The sequence below is a fragment of the Ruditapes philippinarum genome, unplaced genomic scaffold, assembly GCF_026571515.1.
Source record: "Ruditapes philippinarum isolate M1 unplaced genomic scaffold, ASM2657151v2 ctg6653_1_1_1_1, whole genome shotgun sequence".
Lineage (NCBI taxonomy): Eukaryota > Metazoa > Mollusca > Bivalvia > Venerida > Veneridae > Ruditapes > Ruditapes philippinarum.
Genome location: NW_026860564.1, coordinates 59,323 through 79,899, shown reverse-complemented (window position 1 = coordinate 79,899; position 20,577 = coordinate 59,323). Strand labels below are relative to the sequence as shown.

At 32.7% G+C, this 20,577-nt stretch overlaps 3 protein-coding genes across 3 annotated transcripts; 1 reads left to right on the top strand and 2 right to left on the bottom strand.

Moving 5' to 3' along the window:
* The first annotated feature begins 426 nt into the window (after positions 1-426).
* On the top strand, positions 427-1,813 carry LOC132760625 (uncharacterized). Its single transcript, XM_060752636.1, has one exon. The coding sequence runs from the start codon at positions 515-517 to the stop codon at positions 1,811-1,813; it is 1,299 nt and encodes a 432-aa protein (XP_060608619.1). The 5' UTR covers positions 427-514.
* A 1,458-nt stretch (positions 1,814-3,271) lies between these two features.
* On the bottom strand, positions 3,272-7,505 carry LOC132760628 (multiple epidermal growth factor-like domains protein 10). The gene is made up of 8 exons (XM_060752646.1): positions 7,354-7,505; positions 7,027-7,164; positions 6,446-6,584; positions 6,003-6,140; positions 5,625-5,759; positions 5,315-5,461; positions 4,814-4,948; positions 3,272-4,405 (listed from the first exon to the last, which is right to left on the bottom strand). Exons 2-8 carry the CDS (start codon positions 7,066-7,068, stop codon positions 4,179-4,181), a joined length of 963 nt encoding a protein of 320 aa, XP_060608629.1. The 5' UTR covers positions 7,069-7,164; positions 7,354-7,505; the 3' UTR covers positions 3,272-4,178.
* Positions 7,343-12,158, bottom strand: LOC132760624 (protein draper-like). The gene is made up of 5 exons (XM_060752634.1): positions 12,007-12,158; positions 10,158-10,298; positions 9,021-9,197; positions 7,912-8,106; positions 7,343-7,491 (listed from the first exon to the last, which is right to left on the bottom strand). The coding sequence occupies exons 1-5, from the start codon at positions 12,062-12,064 to the stop codon at positions 7,343-7,345; spliced, it is 720 nt and encodes a 239-aa protein (XP_060608617.1). The 5' UTR covers positions 12,065-12,158.
* Between the last annotated feature and the right edge of the window lie 8,419 nt (positions 12,159-20,577).

Sequence of the window (20,577 nt, the reverse complement as noted above, 5' to 3'; positions counted from 1 at the left end):
TCTCAACGTTTAGAATCTAGATGGTATAGCAATCTTTGACAATCTAAATTCAATATTGAGCTTACAAAGAGAATTAAATATGACAGTACTATATTTTTTGTTGACACATTCGGTGGCATGCACTAACTCGGATATAGCAATAGAGCGATTTACACTTCCAGGCGTGCTACAAAAAAAATCGGCGCAGACTGGAATTTACTTAACAACATTTTATTTCTTTTTTTTTTCTTTCATTTACAAAATAAATCACATAAAATAGATATTTACGGATTGGGTAGGAAGTCTGAATAGAAGTTTTTTAAACATTCGCTCATAGGAAAATATGTTCCTTATAGTGTTTAGATAAGTATTTACATTTATATCTGAAATATGATATATAATGTTGCAACATTACATGAATGTTATTGTATTTTAATATATATATATAGATACAAAGATACTGGTACTTGGAGCAGGCATATCAGGAATTACAGCAGCTAAAACATTGTACGATCATGGATACAAAAATATTCAAATGCTTGAAGGTTCAAATAGAGTTGGTGGTAGGATGAAAGCATTCGAATTATCTGGATATACGCTGGAAGTAGGTGCACAATGGATCTATGGATTGGGACTCAACCCCATTGTAACAATAGCCAATGAGTATGGTCTTGATTTTGTTGAGGAAGAAGACACTTGGACATTTCGAGACAAAAATGGGAACGATCTTACAGATGATGGTGATGCGGAATACGAGTTATATGAAGAAGTAATAGAAAAACTCGATAACGCAACAAGAAGGTTAAGATGTGAAAATACCGGTGATTTTACTTCACAAGCAGGGTTACGAATTTATGGTTGGGATGCGATAAATAATATTGCAGAAACGGTTGAGTTTTTTGAAAATGATTTTGAAAATGGTATAGAATCTGCGGCAGTGTCTGGAAAATTTTTGTATCCTTTTGAAGTGTTTCGTGAGCATCAAAATGATGAGTGGCATCTTGTGAACGACCCAAGGGGCTACTCATATATAGTTGAGAAGCTTAAAGACAGCTTCATTACTGACAGTGACAACATCTTGATGTTGAATAAAATCGTGACAGAAATTGAGAATTGGAACGGCGACAATTCGGAAGTTCTTGTACATACGGAAGATGGTTCAATCTATGAGGCAGATTTTGTCATCTTAACATTTAGTCTTGGTGTTCTTCAATCAGAAAAAGTTCTGTTTAATCCTCCATTACCAAAATGGAAAACGAATGCAATCCATAAGTTTGGGTTTGCGCAGTATATTATTTTGTATTTGGAATTTGGCACAACATTCTGGGATGACACCCAAGCCATTTTGTATGTCCAAGATAGGAGAGGGTTTTTTACTGCTTGGTTAAATATGAACACATTGTTTCCTGACAGCAATATTCTGCAAGTCTCAATGGTTGGGTCAGAAGCAAAAGCTGCAAATCGTATGTCAGACGACGAATTAGTTTCTGAAGCAGTTAAAGTTTTACGTAACATGTATCCGAACGAGACAGTACCCGAACCTAGAAACTTCACAACCTTTCGATGGCTTTCAGATCCACTTACAATGGGAAGTTTCAGCTACTGGACCCCGGCTTTTACACTGGAGGACATGGACGATCTTATGCTACAAACTGGAAATCTATATTACGCAGGAGAACACTTAAATAAAACAAATCACGGATATGTTCACAGTGCTTACACTTCCGGTATAAATACAGCACTTGATTTGATTACATGTATTGAAGACGCCAGCAAATGCAATGGTCTTCATAACAGAAAATATGCAGCGGATCATTCTAAAGATTGCGAATAATAATATTCAATGATTTTAATAAAGCTTGATAAGAGTCAATTACTTTTTCATCATTTATGTATATCATAAAATAATGTTTGTAAAGCTGAGTACATATACGAAATAAAATGGCTACTCTAATATACTTTTACTGACTTTTATGTAATTTAAATCACTTATGCATAAAAACGGTGTAACAATATAATTGAAAGGCACCGTAAAAGTTTCTTAGTTTATTGCTGATATTGTATTATCAATTTGGTGGTTTCATATCTGGCCGAGGACAGAATTATTGACATGAGACTGTAGGATTTTTGTATTCAAATGTATATGTATATAAATATTCTCCTTTGTAAAGCTGCTTTACTTCGTCCTTTGTAACTGTTACATTATTTTTACTATTGAATAACCCACAAATTTCTATTAAATCAAAAGACCATAAGCAGTGTTTCATTTTCGCTTGGTTACACCATCTTGAATTTGGGTGTGTTCCTTGCCAGTCAATGAAAGTCGCAGTTCTTATCTAACAAATATGGCGGGCAAACTATAATTTTTTTTTAATAAATCTGAGTTAACGTTTTTTGTACTCATTCATCAAACTTAGACATTTTTTAACGAAATGTACCTTTATACCAAATAAAAGAAAAAGTATAAAAAAATATCTAAGAAACGTATATCTTTATACTAGCTCATATGCGTAGTCTGAGAGAAACTGCGATTATCAAACAAAGACAATGGGAAATCGTTTACTGACTGCAATTTTACAAATGAAAAATATTGCTTTTAATGATATTTTAACTTTATCTCATAAAAAACAGATACATTTTGCAAATTTAAATTTGTGCATAATCGCCAGACTGCCATCTAAGCATATTTCAAGATTCATAGAAATATTTTCAGTACTTTTTGCGTTATCTCGGGATACAGTTTGTGGACGGATGGACTGACTGGTTGATTGACTGACGGACGGTCAGACGGACGGACAGACAGACAGACAGATAGACAGACGGACGAAAGGAGGGTAAACCTAAAGTCACCTCCGGATAAATCGGTATGGGACTAATAAGCTTTTTTTGTATGGAAGTCAAAATACAAATGTATTACTTTGTTAACAATTTGCTTCTGTTATAACAATTAATTTCACAATCGGCCTTACATTCATAAAATCATTATTTAAACGTTATAACTGAAACAGTATGTCTTTAAGATACTATATTTTTTACTATAAAATCAAGTGAATTGGGCTGAAAATATTAGTACACTTGTAGTCATAGTGTTTTGTGAACCACACACATAATTTCTTGAGTGGTTAACCTCGCTTTTTTACTACAAATATAGTTTATGAATGTCAATGCCGCAGGACACTAACGAAAATATGTATATACAAATGTACATGTATTTATTATTTTTTATAATTAAATTCAAGTATCAAAATTATACTCAACTTTTCAAATTTAAGATCGAAGTAAAATTTCTTTGTTCTTGTAAAATGCTTTGTGAAAGTTTTAAAATTAGAAAATAATATTAGAAAAAATTAGAGAGAGAGGCAATTATTTCCAAAGACAATAAAGGTGTAAACCTGATACATACGTATATTCTTAAAAAATAACATTTTATATAGGCATGGCTCCTAAACTAATCAAAATGCTTCTTTTTGATGTAGACCCTGTTAAGTCAGAATTGACTATGTTTCCCTTGTATGATTCCTGATTTATTATTCATATTAGGTCTGTCTTAGAATTTACGTATGTTAACTTCTAAGGATAAATTGTGATGATTAACTGCTATTATACATGTATCAGCAAAGTTAGCTATTGGTGATAATAAAATTTAATAACAATTTAATGATCCTCAAATTCTATCAATTTGTTAATTTGATCAGCTTCATATATATTTTAGTAATCATGTCTTACTAAAACAGCTGATGTTTCATGTTTCAAATTTCTGAATTTCGGAAACTTTCAAAATCCAAACAGCTCCATTGAGCTTGTAACCCATCGATAGTCTCTGTCGTGATTAAATGATAGTCTCTGTCGTGATAATATCTCCAGGATGGAATATATACAGTGCAAAGTAATATTTATTACCAGGACTATTTCTAAGAAAGCTTTTTTGTCCGATATATGTCCATTATCATGCATTGTGTAGTTAAAAATGTTTAATTTTCATTGTAACATGAACGATTTTAAGCTGGTTATCATATCTAGATGTAACAAAATGGTACACTAGTTTCTCATATATTAACAATAGGTTATCCAAGAATCTAATGGTGTTTTAAATGTGCCTTCCTTGGAGTTTTGGAGTTTATTTATTTTCGTGTATTTTCTCACTAGACCGGAAGTGCTATATGATCACCTATTAAATAAAGAGTGACACTGCAAAATGTTTAAATGATGAAAGTTTCCTCCCCGTCGGACAAATAACCGTTTCTGTCGATCAATGGTGTTTCTTTTTCTTTAACCGGAAGTTCGCTCTCCATTTCCACCAGGTGCTCGCGACGCCATATCAACACAAGACATATAGTTACAAGACTCATGATAATTATAACAACGGATATCATAAAGCCGAGGAATAAAGCAAGTTGAGGACCATCTTCATCACTAAATGGTTCGCCTGAAATATAACAGAGCTAAGTGACGTTATTTTTATACTTACTTATATAGTAAATCAAATATAGTGAAATATACAACATACATATTTGTACTTTTACAGATAATCATTAGACAGACTATGTATTTTCCTCATAATAAGCTCATCGTCATATTTTACTAAGCCAATGTTTGCTGTATTGCACAAACCATGGCTTAAATAAAAGCATTCATAAGTAAACGCCATTGTTTCATTTCTCGCAAAGTTTGTCTTTGTCAGATGTACGTACATTTGAACATATATGACGCACCATAATTGCGCCATTGAACTCTGACTGAAGTCTGAAAATGTTTTTTATTGTAATGTCAATAAATGTAACAATTTTCTAGCGTTTCTCAAGATAAGTAAGTGCGACATATTGCAACCACTTACTCAGTTCGCAATAGTCACCAAACCAACCATCTGCACATCCTTCTGGGCATGAGCCGTTGAATGTGTCACATGTAGTTCCTGGTTTGCAGACACCACATTTTTTACATCCGCTTCCGTAATACATGTAATCACATACTAAGATGCAAAATAAAATGTTGAAATAAAAAGATAACTATCAAGTCCGAGTGGTATGACAGAAAATGCTATATATTGGTACCGGATGAAAAAAGGGAACACATGACTTTTTGAAAACACGGATTTCTTGATAAAAATTGATTGACTCATTTTTACGAATAGTTTTTTAATACAGGTAAACGTTAGGCAGACACGTAATGTCATTTTCACAGATAAATCAATGGTATTAAAGAAACGCGTCTTATTAATTTGCATGCAAAAGAGTAGAAGAAAATAATAATTGAAATATCATTAGATTTTTTTACTAAAGCCAAATGAGGGTTGTTCCCAAAGAGATGTTACTTTGAGAAACACTGTCATACTCACACTCCTTGCATTCATTTTCCTTATATCCTGGTAAACAGCCAAAATTACACTTTCCGGATATTGCGTCACAAACACGACCTTGACCCTCGCTACTGCATTTGCCGCATTTATCGGTACAGTTTATGCCAAATAAACCATCAGGACAAACTAAGTTAAATAAGTTATTGGGTTAATAGACTGTGGAGACTGACATCAGATGTATATATACAAATTGCTTTACTTGGAATAGTTTTTCTTTTCATTACTATTAAATACGGATAATTGAGAGTAGATTTTTTTGTTTGATAAGCAAAAGATAATAATTACATACCCTGGGCACATTGATAACCACTAAAGCCCGCTGTACACCCAAGTGTGCACTTTCCTGTGACAGTGTTACATTCGTCCTCAAAACAATTGGTACATTCAAGTAGACATTTATTTCCGTAAAATCCCTTCGGACAACCTGGAACAAGCAGAGTTAAATCCAGTAAATCCTTTCGGACAGGATGCAAGCGATATTTCCTAGACGGTTCATTTCATCTTTACATAGTAGTATTTATAATAAATATTCATTGAACATGATACAAATGTAATATATAGTAAATATATTTTATAGTTCATTGAATGGAAACATGAAATATAAAGCCATAGAACATATTATTGTGTTTGTTGTTGTTTTTTTTTTAAGGAAAAAAATCGTTCGTACCTTGTGCACAAAATACACCTTCCCAGCCTGTCTGGCAACCGTCGGAACATATTCCAATTTTAGGATCGCACCTTGAATTGTTAGCACAATGTCCACATTCTTGACTGCAGTTTGTACCATACCAGCCTACAGGACACTCTGAAATATAAATTAAACGGTTCTATACACTAGATAGAAAACATTTTCCTGTTATAAATCAATGTTTCATGATCAGCCGGCTGGAAATGTCTAACTAATTTTGCATCATCAATATAAACAAACTGAGCTTATTGAGTATGCGCTTCCATTTTAACTCAAATTTATACGGTGGCATAAAAAAGTTCTTTGGCGTATGTGATAGATAGTATACGGTCACAAGCACACGCGATAGTATTGCTACTTTTCCATATTTATTAAGTTAATCCATGTATTAAAAATATTATATCTTAAAACTGTTCGAATACCTTCGTTGCACATTCTTCCTGTGTATCCCGCGCTCACATCCGTGTAGACAACTTCCGTTGATGACGTCACATGCATCAATGCCATAACAATGACCACACATTCTGTTGCAATTTGGACCATGGGTGTCAACTGGGCATTCTAAATGAAAACCATCATGAAAAGGCATATGGAACAGTTTTAATGATGAATCTTTTCTTTATTTCTGAAAATATGTACTTTGTTTCACTTAGAAATATGTTGTTAATAATATTTATAACATAGTTTATTCATTCGATTTTATTGCTAACATAAAGTCTAGATTAATTTTACACAGGACAAGGTCTTTTAAGTAGAATTTGATGGATCCTAAGAATGATAAGATGATCTGAATTTGTTAAGGTTAATTACAGTAATCCTTTCCCGAGTTATCACGTTTTAATATTATCTTCGCAAATTCTTTTCAAGATGATGGACTGTAAACAAGTCTCGGAAATTCTCACGAAAGAACGTGAATTATCGGGGAAATATTATGTTGACCGTTTAAGTCACGCACTTTCCTCCTCTCCATGTAATGTATCTCCATGTAAATACTTTTACTCACGCTGTGTGCAAAACATGCCTGTCCATCCTGGTTTGCAGCCATTTTGACAAGTACCAGTCACATGATTACATGATTTATCGTCTGCACAAAATCCACATCCGTATTTGCATTCCTCGCCGTACCGTTTTCCAGTGCAAGCTGAGAAAAATAAAGAAGCACGTTTTGTGCGGTTTAGAGAAGATAATAATCATAATATCCCACAAAACAATCCTTTATATTAATAATTGTTGTTTCTCACGATATATATGGTTTGAAAAGTCAGTTCAGTATTTATCATATTGAATATTATTATCATAAAGTGATATTGAAAAAGATATTAAGGCTTACGCGTTAAACAATCAACACGAGTCCAGCCATCGGAACACCCTGTCTTACAAGTACCGGAAATGACGTCACACACTTCTTCTTGGTCAGCACAGTTACACACGTGTTCACATCCAACACCAAACCATTGTGGCGAACAAACTTTTAAAAGATATCACTTTTCCAGTATCAATGCAGTGCAATGCATTAGATGAAATACAAATGCCAATTTTATATCAGAGTTGCGTAATTATGTAATAATTTTGATTTTATAGTTTGCAATATATCATTATAGACAGCAGATTAGCAAGTAGCAAAATATTCAACTTTATGTTTTTACTAATTATCATTTCAATAAAAATATTTACTAAGTTTTGAACTGTTGTATTCTACATGTATACAGCATAGCTTAAGCATAACTGAAGATATACTTAGTATGATCATTTGTTAAGTAATTTCTTTGTTTTTTTTTGTTTTTTTACTGGATATATAAATAAATCTAAGCCATTTTGTCAAAAGTTTAAAACATCAAGCAAGGATAATTTAATGGCTATAAAAATAGATATTTTTTCATAATAGTACCTTTCACATGGAAGTCGCAGAGTACAACTGGCCCGTTTCGGTTGACAACCATCACGTGTTTACCTACAATCACGGTGTCACATGTTATCGTTGCACCATCACCTGACACACGAACTGTTGCACACAGTGACATTGACATCCGGTTTTCGTCCATGCCTGCATACACCCTCCAACCTTTGATGTCTGTTGTTTCTGCTGCAAAGGATAATTTGGTACATAAAAGCCGTTGCAAAAACGTTGTTATATTATCAAATGACTAATGTTCTTGAAAACTATAATGCGAGGATCAACGAGAATTTGTAGTTGCATTTGCAAATTAAGTACATGTATAAGTTACTACCTTCTTTATATCCGGTAACATAAGACGGGCCAATAACAGGGTGGAGAACCCACGTGATTTTTTGACAAAAGTGCAAGGCGGGAAAATACTAAAAATAATACAGATTTCCCCCGAAAATATCGTTCATAACATTGAATGGGTTGTCTTCAAAGAGAGTGCATAAGCCCCTACATGGGCAGCATTTTAACAGCTGTTGTCTACTTGGTTGAAGTTTTTCTCATTTTCTCAAATCTCTTCCCAGTTGATAATTTTTTTGAATAAAGTGCAAAGCTTATTTCCCTTTATCGATTGGAATTTCGAGAGATATCAGACAAAGTCGGTAAAAACCGGGAAAAGTGCTTTCTGCGTAGGGTTTTGTGCATTTTATCTCTAAAAACATATACCGTATGAAAAGTAATACTGACGAAATAACTTTTGGAATAATGATTACTTGCCGTCTTGCCACCGTATTCTTTGTCCGTCCAATTGTAATGTGGGTTCGCCAACCTTTATAACAGGCACTTCTATCATGAGAGAACTATTATTGTCAACAACATGATACAAACCAACTTTGCATAATGTTTTAATCAATAATAAAAGATAACATAAGAGGATATAACTAAAAGAAAAAAGTATCTTTATTTTATATATGTAAGCCACATTGAATGTATACCAAAATACTTATGCCAGGTGCTGTTGGGCTTATTTGTTTGTTTGTGTGGGATTTTTGTTTTTTGTATTTTGTTTGTTTTCTTCTTTTTTTCAAGCAAATCTGAAATCATTCACTTACAACCCTTGATTACAATTGTTCGTATATTTGTCACATCTTTGAGAGTAACCAGCCACCATCCCGGAACTGCTGCTTGCGTGGACGAACACGTGCTTATGACGTCATCTACAGCAAATGATGAATTCTGGGATAATGAACCATCTTTTTGGCTTGTTAAGCGTCCGTAGGCGGCGTTTCCTGATATGATAAATTGTATTTTAATGATCATGTGGGAAATGCAACATGTACTCGCTCGTGTACCTTATGTTTAAGTTTAAAGTGCATGATTATATAGCAAAATAAGAAATACGAGCAGTCGAAAAATCACATACAGTACAGTATCATTATCTAACTACTGTACAAAGAAAGGGTTATCAAACGTTTGAAAACGCAGATAATAGATATTCTGACATTAAAATATCACGTTTTCTACAAAGCATAGTATCTTAATACTTTAATATTGTAAATATACTCATAGCATACAATATTACATAGATCATCATCAGGTTTACATAAAAGCTAATTAATGACAACAGCAAAAATTAAAAAATGTCCACATTGTTATATAGATGTTTGTGCATTAAAGTTTATCGACATTAAATTTTAAGTTCGAATTGCGAAATAAACACTGTTAGCCGGATTCGAATTTCTCGTTGAATTGTTTATACGCACGTGCGTATCGTGCTACGCCTCTTTTCATATACATGTACATACATTGTTATTCTATCCAAAGTAAAACACCAACGCTTGAATTATCAGAATGTGCAAGATTATTAGAATCTTACACCGGCTGCCGGTACAGACCGGAATATCTAGCTCGAGTGTACCTGTTTACAGCGGTAACGAGGCTCTGCCATTACATGTCAATTATTTTCGGAACAGAAATTATGAAAACTGATATTCTCATTACGCACTTTTTTCTTATAGTAGAGTATGAACATACATCGTTATTCATAACGGAAAAATGACGTCATCTTAAGAAAGCGATTCATTCATAAAAGGCGCGCGTCAATGACGTCATTTAAAGCACGCGACTTGTCTTACATGGGGGTGTAAGACAGAGTTTTCTAGCACCCATGTAAACGGTAGATAATCCTGTCTGAGATGCAAGAATATATGGATATTAAATTTATGTTTGACATGTTCTATTGGCCTTACTTTGTTGACAAGAGTTTCCGCTCCAACCGCTTGCGCATCCCGACACGCAGAATCCGGAAGTGTCGTCACAATCAGCGCCATCCTTGCAGTGACATGTAAACATGCATTCTCTTCCAAATTTTCCAGAAGGGCAACTGGTTACTGAAATATAACGGAAACATAATGAATAGAATATGTCAACACTGGTTTCTCTCCCGAGCATTTGACAATTCCTACGGTTATAGACGTAGCTATTCAAAATTGTTTCTCTGTTTGAAGGAAAAAAAACACACATCGGCAAATAAATTTTATTTATATAATAATATTTTCAAACCATTTAACTTAAGAGTTTTAAAGTAGCAATATCGTTCAAGTTTCTGTCGATGTCTGAGAAATACAAAATTGCGACGTAATTACTGTATAAAACAGAAGTATATTTTCAAAAAAGATGACAAAACAATATAGATTTTTTACAAAATGAACTCTTATACATAAAATATCACGAATTTAGAGTAGTTTAAGAAACATGATTTTAAAAACTTAAAATGTAAAAACAACCTTAATTAGGCAAAGCAAATAAAAATAGCAAAATAATTTACATGTGTTTATTCAATCTTATATTCGATAGCTACGTGTATTTTGTTTTTATTTTGCAATTTAGTAAAAAAAAACGCAAACAAATGTGAAATATTTTCTGCTTCATTAACTTTGCTTATCTTTATACTACAGCGAGAAGTTAACATACTGATTTTTGCGTGTTTAGAAATTAAGTCCTATTTCAAACTGGTATTGCACTAATAAAAAGACATGGAAGGTTATTGTAAAGAAATGAAAAAAAATCATCGTAAGATATTAATGTGAATAAACGAACATTTTTTATAAATGTACAAATTAAAATATTAAGATGCACATGTTCAAAGAGAATATGTTAAATTTTTAGTTTATACCAAAAAAAAAAATGATTTTAGTTTGATTGCGTTAGAAGCTATTAGCTTCTTGAAACAATCTCGAATCCATTCAGTAAAAAGCAACCAACCAGTAAAAAGCAATGAATATAAAGTTTCTTGCTCAAGGAAGCAACGACTTGCCTCTGATGGGGTTGGAAGCCACGTGGTCATCATTCATGTTTAAATGTTTCAGTTGTGGTGATAATTCGACGCACTGTCAAATGTTTGCGCTGGAGAACTATTTGCTGAACTTAGACAAGAACAGCGTTTATTAGGGCGGAAAATGCAACGTGTCAGAAATACAAGCTCACGCAAAATGAATCGAGCTAGATTTGTCGTAAAGGCAGGCAAGACGTTGTCGTGTTTTTGCTTTGAATGGAATACAAAATACACGCCACAAGTTAAAAAAAAATATACGGTTTATGAAACAAATCCTTCATTATGAAATTATGATAATATATTTAGACTCAGTACATATAAGTAGTCTATGTATTATAATTTTTTAAAAATAAACTCCGGTTATAAATGACTACAAGAATGTCATATGAATAGTTTTGCTGTACAAGTTTTCTTCCATAAAAATATTTTGTAGTTATTTCCCTCATATTAACTTTTACTTAAAGGCCCATTATGCCCCACAATGCTATTGTTTTCATTTATCTACAATATCCGAAAAAGTACTCATTGGACCTGAATCATCAATTGCTTCGTTTGCTTTATTGAAATTGGCCCTGTCACAGTTAGTTTTTTGTATGGAATTTGTTCACATTTTGTTACCTTTATGACAATTTACTTAAAATTCAGTACTATTTTACTATGGTGATAATCCTCTAATATGTTTTAAATCTATCATTAAAACATTATAAAACACATGTTTGAATCATCTCAAGAATAGAAAAGTATATTCATTTTAAAATCCATACCTGGTATAAATAAAACTCCATTAAAAATAATAAATCCAAAAAGGAGTACAGTTTTCATTCTGCTTTTCTGTATAACATACCAACGTGTAAACAACGTTTTAAGAAGATATGCTATACAAAAGAAGTAAAAAGCATGTAAATAAAATACATTCAGACGCAATTTACATAAAATCGATCGATAGTAACCTTAACAAAATTGGAAATTGTATTCACTATGTCTAATGATGCTAAAAGAGTATCAAAAGATGCGGTTTTATTATCGACTCATGTTATTCACTTTATACATAAAATTCAAATTTAAGACATATTATTAAGACTGTCCATCCATTACATATATACTTTTTTGTATCTATTCATAAAGAGAAAACCTAACTAACTTTGAATAAGGATGTAATGCCCTTATGGTTTTAATCCTGTTGTTAAAATCTGAACTTTACAAAGGACGTTTTTGATAATTGTGTCACCGATGCACTTCCATACCATGTAAACTATACCGTGTGGTCCATATTATAAGAATCCTCCATACCATGTGGCTATATGAATATTCAATGCCATATGTAACAATTGTCAATACCATGTGGCTATAGGAATATGTATATTTTGGACTCTTCCATAAAATGTGATTACAGGCAATGTTTTGCAGGAATCATTAAAAGCCATGTGTTTGCAGAAATTTTCGAAACCATGTGGTTGTAGGAATATTCCAAACGACAGGAATCTTCCAAACTATGTAGTTGCAGAAATTCCGTAGAGGTTAAATTATATAGACTATACTGTTCTAGTGAAGTAACATCTACACCGCATCCCTGTCTATTCTTCATCAAACTAATATGTATCTTTTCGAAAAATTAATTTTAACATTTTTAAATAATAATGATAACAATTAATATTATTATTACTACTACTATTTGCGGTTTTATACGCCTTACCAGTCTTAGTCATGTTCATGTTTAAAAAGAATGCGATTTGCAGGAAAGATAATTTTAGTCATTTATTTCCGGCGTCTTAGTGTTTTATTATCATATTCCTTATTTTTTTTTTTTTTTTTTTTTTTTTTTTTTTTTTTTTAGGTTTTGCGAGCTGAAAGTGCATGGTGTTTTTTCTTCTACGAGTTACATAAATTACAAATTGATAACGATTTGATTTTTATCAATATTTGAGCCGTGTCGCGACAAAACCAACATTATGCGTTTGCGACCAGCATGGATCCTGATCAGACTGCGCAGGCTGGTCTGGATCCGTGCTGGTCGCATACGCACTGTGTTGGTTTTGTCGTGGCGCGGCTCAATTATATTCTGTATGTACAGTATTCTTAGCGGATTAAATAACAATTTTATTTTGGGTCAAACTGAATATTGTAAGGCCAAATAAAATTTACTATATGAAGTTACTACTTATCCAATACATTGTAACTTGATTGATATATGATAACTACCAACTATTCTTTTATAAGCGTGACTACTCTTGCCAGCATATACGAGAATCTTTGAGAAGTTGTTGCCCTCTTCAAGTCAACAAACTATTGGATGAACTAAATTTAAATAAACAGTAAAAATTGTATTATATATTCGAGTGAATAATCTCAGCTGTTTCGATTTGAATTAAAGTCTAAAAAGATTTATATTTATAAAAAAAGTAACTGTACTGAGTATGTTTATTTTTTTTTTGCTTTTTCCCTCATCCTTTGACCTCCTTATTTAATGATATTTCTGTGGTGTCTATTAGGCTTGGTAACACTAACTTTGTCATCCTATTTATAGGAATATACGCAACAAACACGCAATGACGTACTTAATTATTATATCTTAAGTGTTGACACTTAGTGACACTTGAAAAAAATATATTTGAACAATGACTGCCGTATATCCAAGTACGTCAAAGTTAAAATCATTGGTTACAAAAACAGCGATTTGTGCATTTTTTTAAAAGACGGTTCCACATCGGTTTTCCAAAAACCCAAGTCTTTATTAAGCTCTATCTATAATTAGGCGTGAATACATATTTTTTCGATGAGAAACTATGAACTCAAATTACATTTTCCATGCATTTTTGCTGGTCTCAAATAAATAAATTCATAACGCTACTTGCACTGCACAGTAGGCTCCTTGCACGGTAGAAAGACAATGTCCTTACCTTCTACTGGAAACCATTTTCGGTTATTTTCAATCATTTTAGGTCAGTGCTAAGATGCAAATATCTTATAGTTTCGTCAAATATCTTTTAGTTTCTATGTGAAAGTTTGGAAAATAAATTTTATTTCACTCTATATGAAACTCACGAATGAAACATACTTAAAACATATGGCTTTAAGTCTATTTTTATAGGTTTGGATTCTTATTAATGGATTTCTTCTTTAAATCTAAAATGAACATCCTTTTGTCGCCGTGATCAAAATCATCATCATCCTCACCATTATCACCACGACCACCATCATCATCACCGTCATCATCATCATCATCATAACCATCATCATCATAACCTTCACCAACATCATCATTATCATCATCACCAACATCATCATCATCACCACCATCATCATCATCATTATAAACACCATTATCATCACCACCATCATCATCATCACCACCACCACTACCAGCTTCATCATCATCATTACCAACACGAGCTTCATCATCATCATCACCAGCAGCTTCATCATCATTATAACCACCATTATCATCACCACCACCATTATCATCATCATCACCACCACCACTACCAGCTTCATCATCATCATTACTACCAGCAGCTTCATCATCATCATCACCAGCAGGTTCATCATCATCATCACCAGCAGCAGCATCATCAGTATCATCACAATCATCACCACCACCACCATCATCATCATTAGCAGCAGCAGCACCACCACCATCATCATCATCATCATCACCACCACCACCATCATCACCACTATCACCACCACCAACACAATCATCATCATAACCACCATCATCATAACCACCATCATCATCATTACCAACCCTTCCACGACCATCATCATTATAACCACCATCATCATCATCATCACCAGCACCACCACTACCAGCTTTATCATCATCATTACCACCACCAGCTTCATGATCATCATCGCGAACACCATCATCTTCATCAGCACCACCACCACCACCACCAATATCATCTAAACTTATCTTCATTATCATCACCACACACAACCACCACCATCATCGTCATCTTCACCGCCATCATCTTAACATTACCACTATTAAAATAATAAATATTATAACTGTGTCTTAACATCATGCTTATACCACTTTGGCTTTTCCACAATTCATGAAGTTATTGCGATAATGATAGTAGGACAGAAATGTTTTGTGCTTCCGCATAATTCACATGATAGAGAATGTATCGAGTGCAAATGCACTAATTTTCTCTTGCGCTGCTGTGTATCGACACAGGTATATTGTATTTATATAAGTAATCAGTATCTCATTATAAAAATGACAACGTATGTAATTCGCCATTATTATCACAGTACTGTAAATAACAATATTAAGTATATGACTAGGTTACATAAATATGTACGTGATAGGTCATTTCAGACATAGAAATGCACTTTTTATTTACCTAAAGCTCTGCATATTTTGTCTCGTATTATAGTTTCTAAAAGGGTATTCATTAGCTAATGACCTTAACTACCTACTGCTTCTGTTGCTTTTTTTTTGGCAATTAGTACAAATATAGTGATTTTGTATTTTGTAAGGAAAGTCAAAATACTACTTTGTTTACATTTTGCTACTTTTATGACAAATAATTATATATTCAGTGCGAATTTCTTAACTGATAAGCATTTATCATGCTCTTAAACTAGTATATAAACATTATAAAACTCATTTTTTTTTTTGCCATTTCGACAGAAAGAAAGAAACAATTACATAAAGTACCTTTAAACACCGTATTATCACAAAGATTTCTGGTTCTTGACGAGTGAAGCTGAAATAGTAAATTTTGTATGTTGATGGGTGAAATCATGAAATTGAAATTGTAAATTCGTGAAGATGAACCCGATAATTCAAAAAGTTGAAATGCTACCATCGGTCTTTCCAAGAAATGAGTACTAGTATTCCCTGAGAGACACAGAGATTAAGTTTTGAATAAAAACCTCGTGTAAAGTTGTAAATCATACGCCATTACCGTGAGACATGTCATGACGAAAACTTAATTGATTAATTAATTTATTTATTTATTTATTTATTTATTTAGAAATTTATCTATTTATCTATTTATTTATTTATTAATTTATTTATTTAGAAATTTATCTATTTATTTATTTATTTATTTAGAAATTTATTTATTTATTTATTTATTTTGCTTCGGGTTCACATGTAGGGAACCAAATTTATTGTAAAAAGTATTGTTAATATTGACCATCATAATGAAAAACAAATCGACACGATCAATTAACATGTCGTATATAGTTACTTTATCAAAGCTGCCACATCATCAAATTGGTCTTTTGAATGTTGTATTACTTAAGGAGGAAGTATCTATCTTTACCAAAAAAACAAAAAACAAAAAAAAAACCTTATGACATGTAAGTTATATATTAAATATTACTCACTCTCATGTGCTGATGTAGTGACGATCACCACTCGAAATTTTAAAATGAGTGCATCATGTTTATTTATAGTAAGAAATATAAAAGTAAAGGGAAACCATGACAAATTATAATTTATTAATATAATAGAAGCATTTTAATCATGTATATAGTATATACACCCATCTTTATGGTGTCTGATAAGGACCATTTCATCTTGTTGTTTTGCACTTTTGAACTTGGATAACTCCGACGCCGAGATGTTGTCATTTATTCAGTTTATGATATATTTAAAACGGCTCGTCCCTATGTCGAAGTGAATGTTAATAAAAAAAAAGACTTTTAATTCAGTCTGATATGACTCGAGCATAATTTATAATATTATTATTAAGTTCCATCTGGAATTGACTTCCAGTATCTCTTTCACAAATAACATTGCGTCCAGGAATTAAGCTAGATTAACGGTATATACTTAACTGTTCTTTCAATGAATTGTATCCTTACAAGTAAATGTACCTACAGGTATTTAAAAGGCATTTTTGGGGACGGTTAAAAAGCCATAACAAATACTAAAGGCTTATATTAATCAGAGGTGAAAATAAGCATTGATTTGTATGACATTTATTTTCCAGATACAGTCGGCTCCACTTGTAACGAACTCGCTTATAACGAATTATCGTTAATAGCGAACTATATTTGAAATCCCCGACCGATTCCTTCTTTATTTTATATTAAATCACATCGCTTAATAGGTTCTCGCTTAAAACGAAATTTCGGTTATAGCGAACCATTTTTTCAAGTCCCAAACGGCGAAAAACACGTGTTTCCTCGGTTAAAATTGACGGTTTAAATTGAAATATCGGGATGCGCTCGATTAAAGATAGAACGTAAATACCGCTTTCCGATAATAAATCGATCGTGTGATTGCACAGGTAAATTATGGTTTCAGGGAATGGAGATTTTGGTAAAATGTTCTCACAAAATATTGCAATACAATTGCTTCGCTATGTAACATTACAGTGTAAAATGGCAGCGACATCAAAAACAGGAATTAAACGAAAAGCGATTTCTTAAGATACTTTAGATGAGAATAGAAAAATATCCAAATTAACTGATTTCTTCCGCATGTAACTTTTATAGACAGTGCTTAAATGATTGTGTTCAACATTTTGTTTGAATTAAATACATGTAGTTATGCAAATCTCGCTGAAACTAAAACAAAAATAGTATTGCTTTCTTTCAAAATGTCAAGAAAGTTTTATTCCGTAACATGAACATTTCAACATCTAAACATTTTTCGTAATTGGTACTATAAAAACAATTAATACTTGAGCCGCAATGCCATTCTTTCCTATAACTGAGACACCACGAAACGTTAACAAGTTGCTTATCAGCCACCATATCAACGTGGTTCTGGATTTTCCTGGTATTGATAAAAGCCAGAGTAACCTTATGCTATTTAAGAGAGGTTGATCTCGGTATTTGTTCATTTAGATAGGAAAGTCAAAATGTTTATGAAGTCGACGAAATGCATAGTGTGTGTTAATTTCTAAGGATGGGGATAATATTATAGACTAAAGTAAATATTTAGGTGGTAATATAACTGAAAATAATGAAATTTGTTTGGATTTTAGCAATATATATATTAAACTACGTAGCAAGATCGAATGCAATGACGCGCGCTCAGCGACTATGCCGCTTACAAGCAAGATCAGATAGTTCGAACTTAAACCAACAAACAACGGAAACGTCAACTATTGAACAACGAACGGTTAATCCGATCACGGAAAATTTACAACCATTTGGATCGGGGCTATTTCGGAAGAAACGCTTCATGCCTATGGTGCCTCAGTATACCGGATCCACTACACCAGCACCGGACCTAGTTCGAAACCGGTCAACGTGTCCATGGGTGATGGTTATGGATTTTAACCCAACTAGGATTCCAAGACGTATGGAAAGGGCTGTGTGTCAGCATAATAATGGAGACAACAGGTGTGACATTTCGTTCCTAAATGGGAACATGAACGGCATGTCTTTACTCGTACGTCTTCTAGAATTAGAGACGGAATGTGCCTTAGTTTACACAAAAATGAATTTTCTTCGGGAATGCTGTGAAAATGGAAATTATACGACCAGGCTGGAAGTTGTAGACTGGCCAGTGGCTTGCACGTGCTCTAGAAAACGAATGATGAGAGTAACAGCGGTCAATAATGGTCGATAGACTAACTATTTATGAACTGGTTGGTTATGGCATGAGACTACAATGTTCCGGGTTCGAATCCGTTTGAAAATCATTGTATCTCACATTTGGACACGGCGTGTTCACATTTTAAGTTTTACATACCTTTGTTGATACAACAACGCATTCCTCATAAACAATTTAGACTTCGGGAAAATAAAACAACCAGCTGCGTTTGATTTCCCTCTCAATCTTTTTATTTATTTATATAGCATGTGATATACATTTTAGCGCAAAGAAAACAATATTTCTTTGAAATTGAAACAGAAAATAAAAAAGTGCCTTTCCTTGAAATGTGTGATACGCGGGACAAAAACGTGTGAACTATAACAGTATATCAGCTGTTGATCCAAGTTTGATTGTTCCAAGATCATATTGCCATGAACTGCTTAAAAGAAAAAAGAGAATTCTGCGAATTTGTAGTTACGAATAATGTAAGGTGAAAAGTAACAAGATCTTTCAATTATAAAGGGTATTTCCAGACCAGATAAAATCGCTTTCTGATAGGCTATCTACGAGCTAATTGACTCTTGAACGAACTGTGCGGAGTTTTATATTACTGATTATTAGTAAAGCATTTCCAAGAAAAAAGTTCTTTTTTTTCAGATTTCCAGAAGAACTTAATTTGCTTAATTTGTTATAAAGTTTAGCAACGGAATCATGTATAAAAGCTATGTGTGCTAAAGATATAAAATTGTGCAATTTGCAAAGAATGTTTATAAAATATATTTGAAACAATAAAATAGTTTTTATATGTTTGTTTCGTGTGTTTTAAAGAAGTGAATATGAAACTTTTTTGACGTGCACTTTGTTTTACAAATTACATTTTCTTCGCCTGGACAAACCTTATTATTTGATTGTATGAAAAGAATTAAATGAAATGTGCATTTGTTTCTTTTATTATTCGCATTTAAGTTTGGTTTATACTAATATATTTCAATTAATTTTTGTTAAAAATGTAAGTTTTCTGAAACACTCTGAATTAGTTCTTTGAACCAACCAGTACTGAGCAATGACGGAAACGGACGGCCTTCCCCTGACGGCGTTTGAACCCAAGCGACAAGTAATTCTAACTAGCTAGACGCGGCCACGCCGCCACACACACGGTTCGCATTTTGTCATTCACATTGAAAGTTTTTTTTTTGACCATACCTAACAAAAGAGAAAAATACTTAGTTTTGCTCATATTTTATTGCATACAAAATCCATAGTTTGCCGCATTTTCGGACTTAAATGATTAGGGGACGTAACCATGTATCGATAGAGAAGATCTCAAAATTATTCGTCGGAAATGTATGCCAGCCTTTCGGTGCACATTTAATTGTTTCATAACCACATAAATTGTAAATAAATTTATTTATAAACATCTCGTAAAATATAAATAATTACGCGAGAAGCTGCTTTGTAAATATATAATGCATTTTCTAGATATAATCGTTTAATATAACTTAAACAGAAAACATCTGGACTGTCTGAGAAATAAATCAAAGCTGGCAGTTAATTTGATAATAAATGTTTTCTTATTTTTTCTTTATGAAAACTTATATTTTATGTATTGTTTACATACGTTTGTTTGTTAGAAATATTTAATTATACGTGTAGTAAAATATCGCATTGATCCGACTACTGCATTGCGGTACACAAGATGTATTAAAAATGATTTACAATTAAAATTATTTTTCACAATAAATTCCACTTTATTATATTAAAAAAATGAATAAACTGTATAAAATTATAATTACTTACTTAATTATTTATGTAAATATATGTATTA

Excerpts from the sequence above, each read along its gene's own strand:
- LOC132760625 (XM_060752636.1), top strand. The coding sequence starts at position 515 with ATGCTTGAAGGTTCAAATAGAGTTGGTGGTAGGATGAAAGCATTCGAA.
- LOC132760628 (XM_060752646.1), bottom strand. The coding sequence starts at position 7,068 with ATGGCTGCAAACCAGGATGGACAGGCATGTTTTGCACACAGC. Across the intron at positions 6,141-6,445 it reads AGGAAGAATGTGCAACGAAG|AGTGTCCTGTAGGCTGGTAT; the intron begins GTATTCGAACAG and ends TTTATATTTCAG. Across the intron at positions 5,462-5,624 it reads TGGTTATCAATGTGCCCAGG|TTTGTCCTGATGGTTTATTT; the intron begins GTATGTAATTAT and ends TATTTAACTTAG.
- LOC132760624 (XM_060752634.1), bottom strand. The coding sequence starts at position 12,064 with ATGAAAACTGTACTCCTTTTTGGATTTATTATTTTTAATGGAGTTTTA. Across the intron at positions 9,198-10,157 it reads CGGAAACTCTTGTCAACAAA|GAAACGCCGCCTACGGACGC; the intron begins GTAAGGCCAATA and ends TTATCATATCAG. Across the intron at positions 8,107-9,020 it reads AACAATTGTAATCAAGGGTT|CAGAAACAACAGACATCAAA; the intron begins GTAAGTGAATGA and ends TATCCTTTGCAG.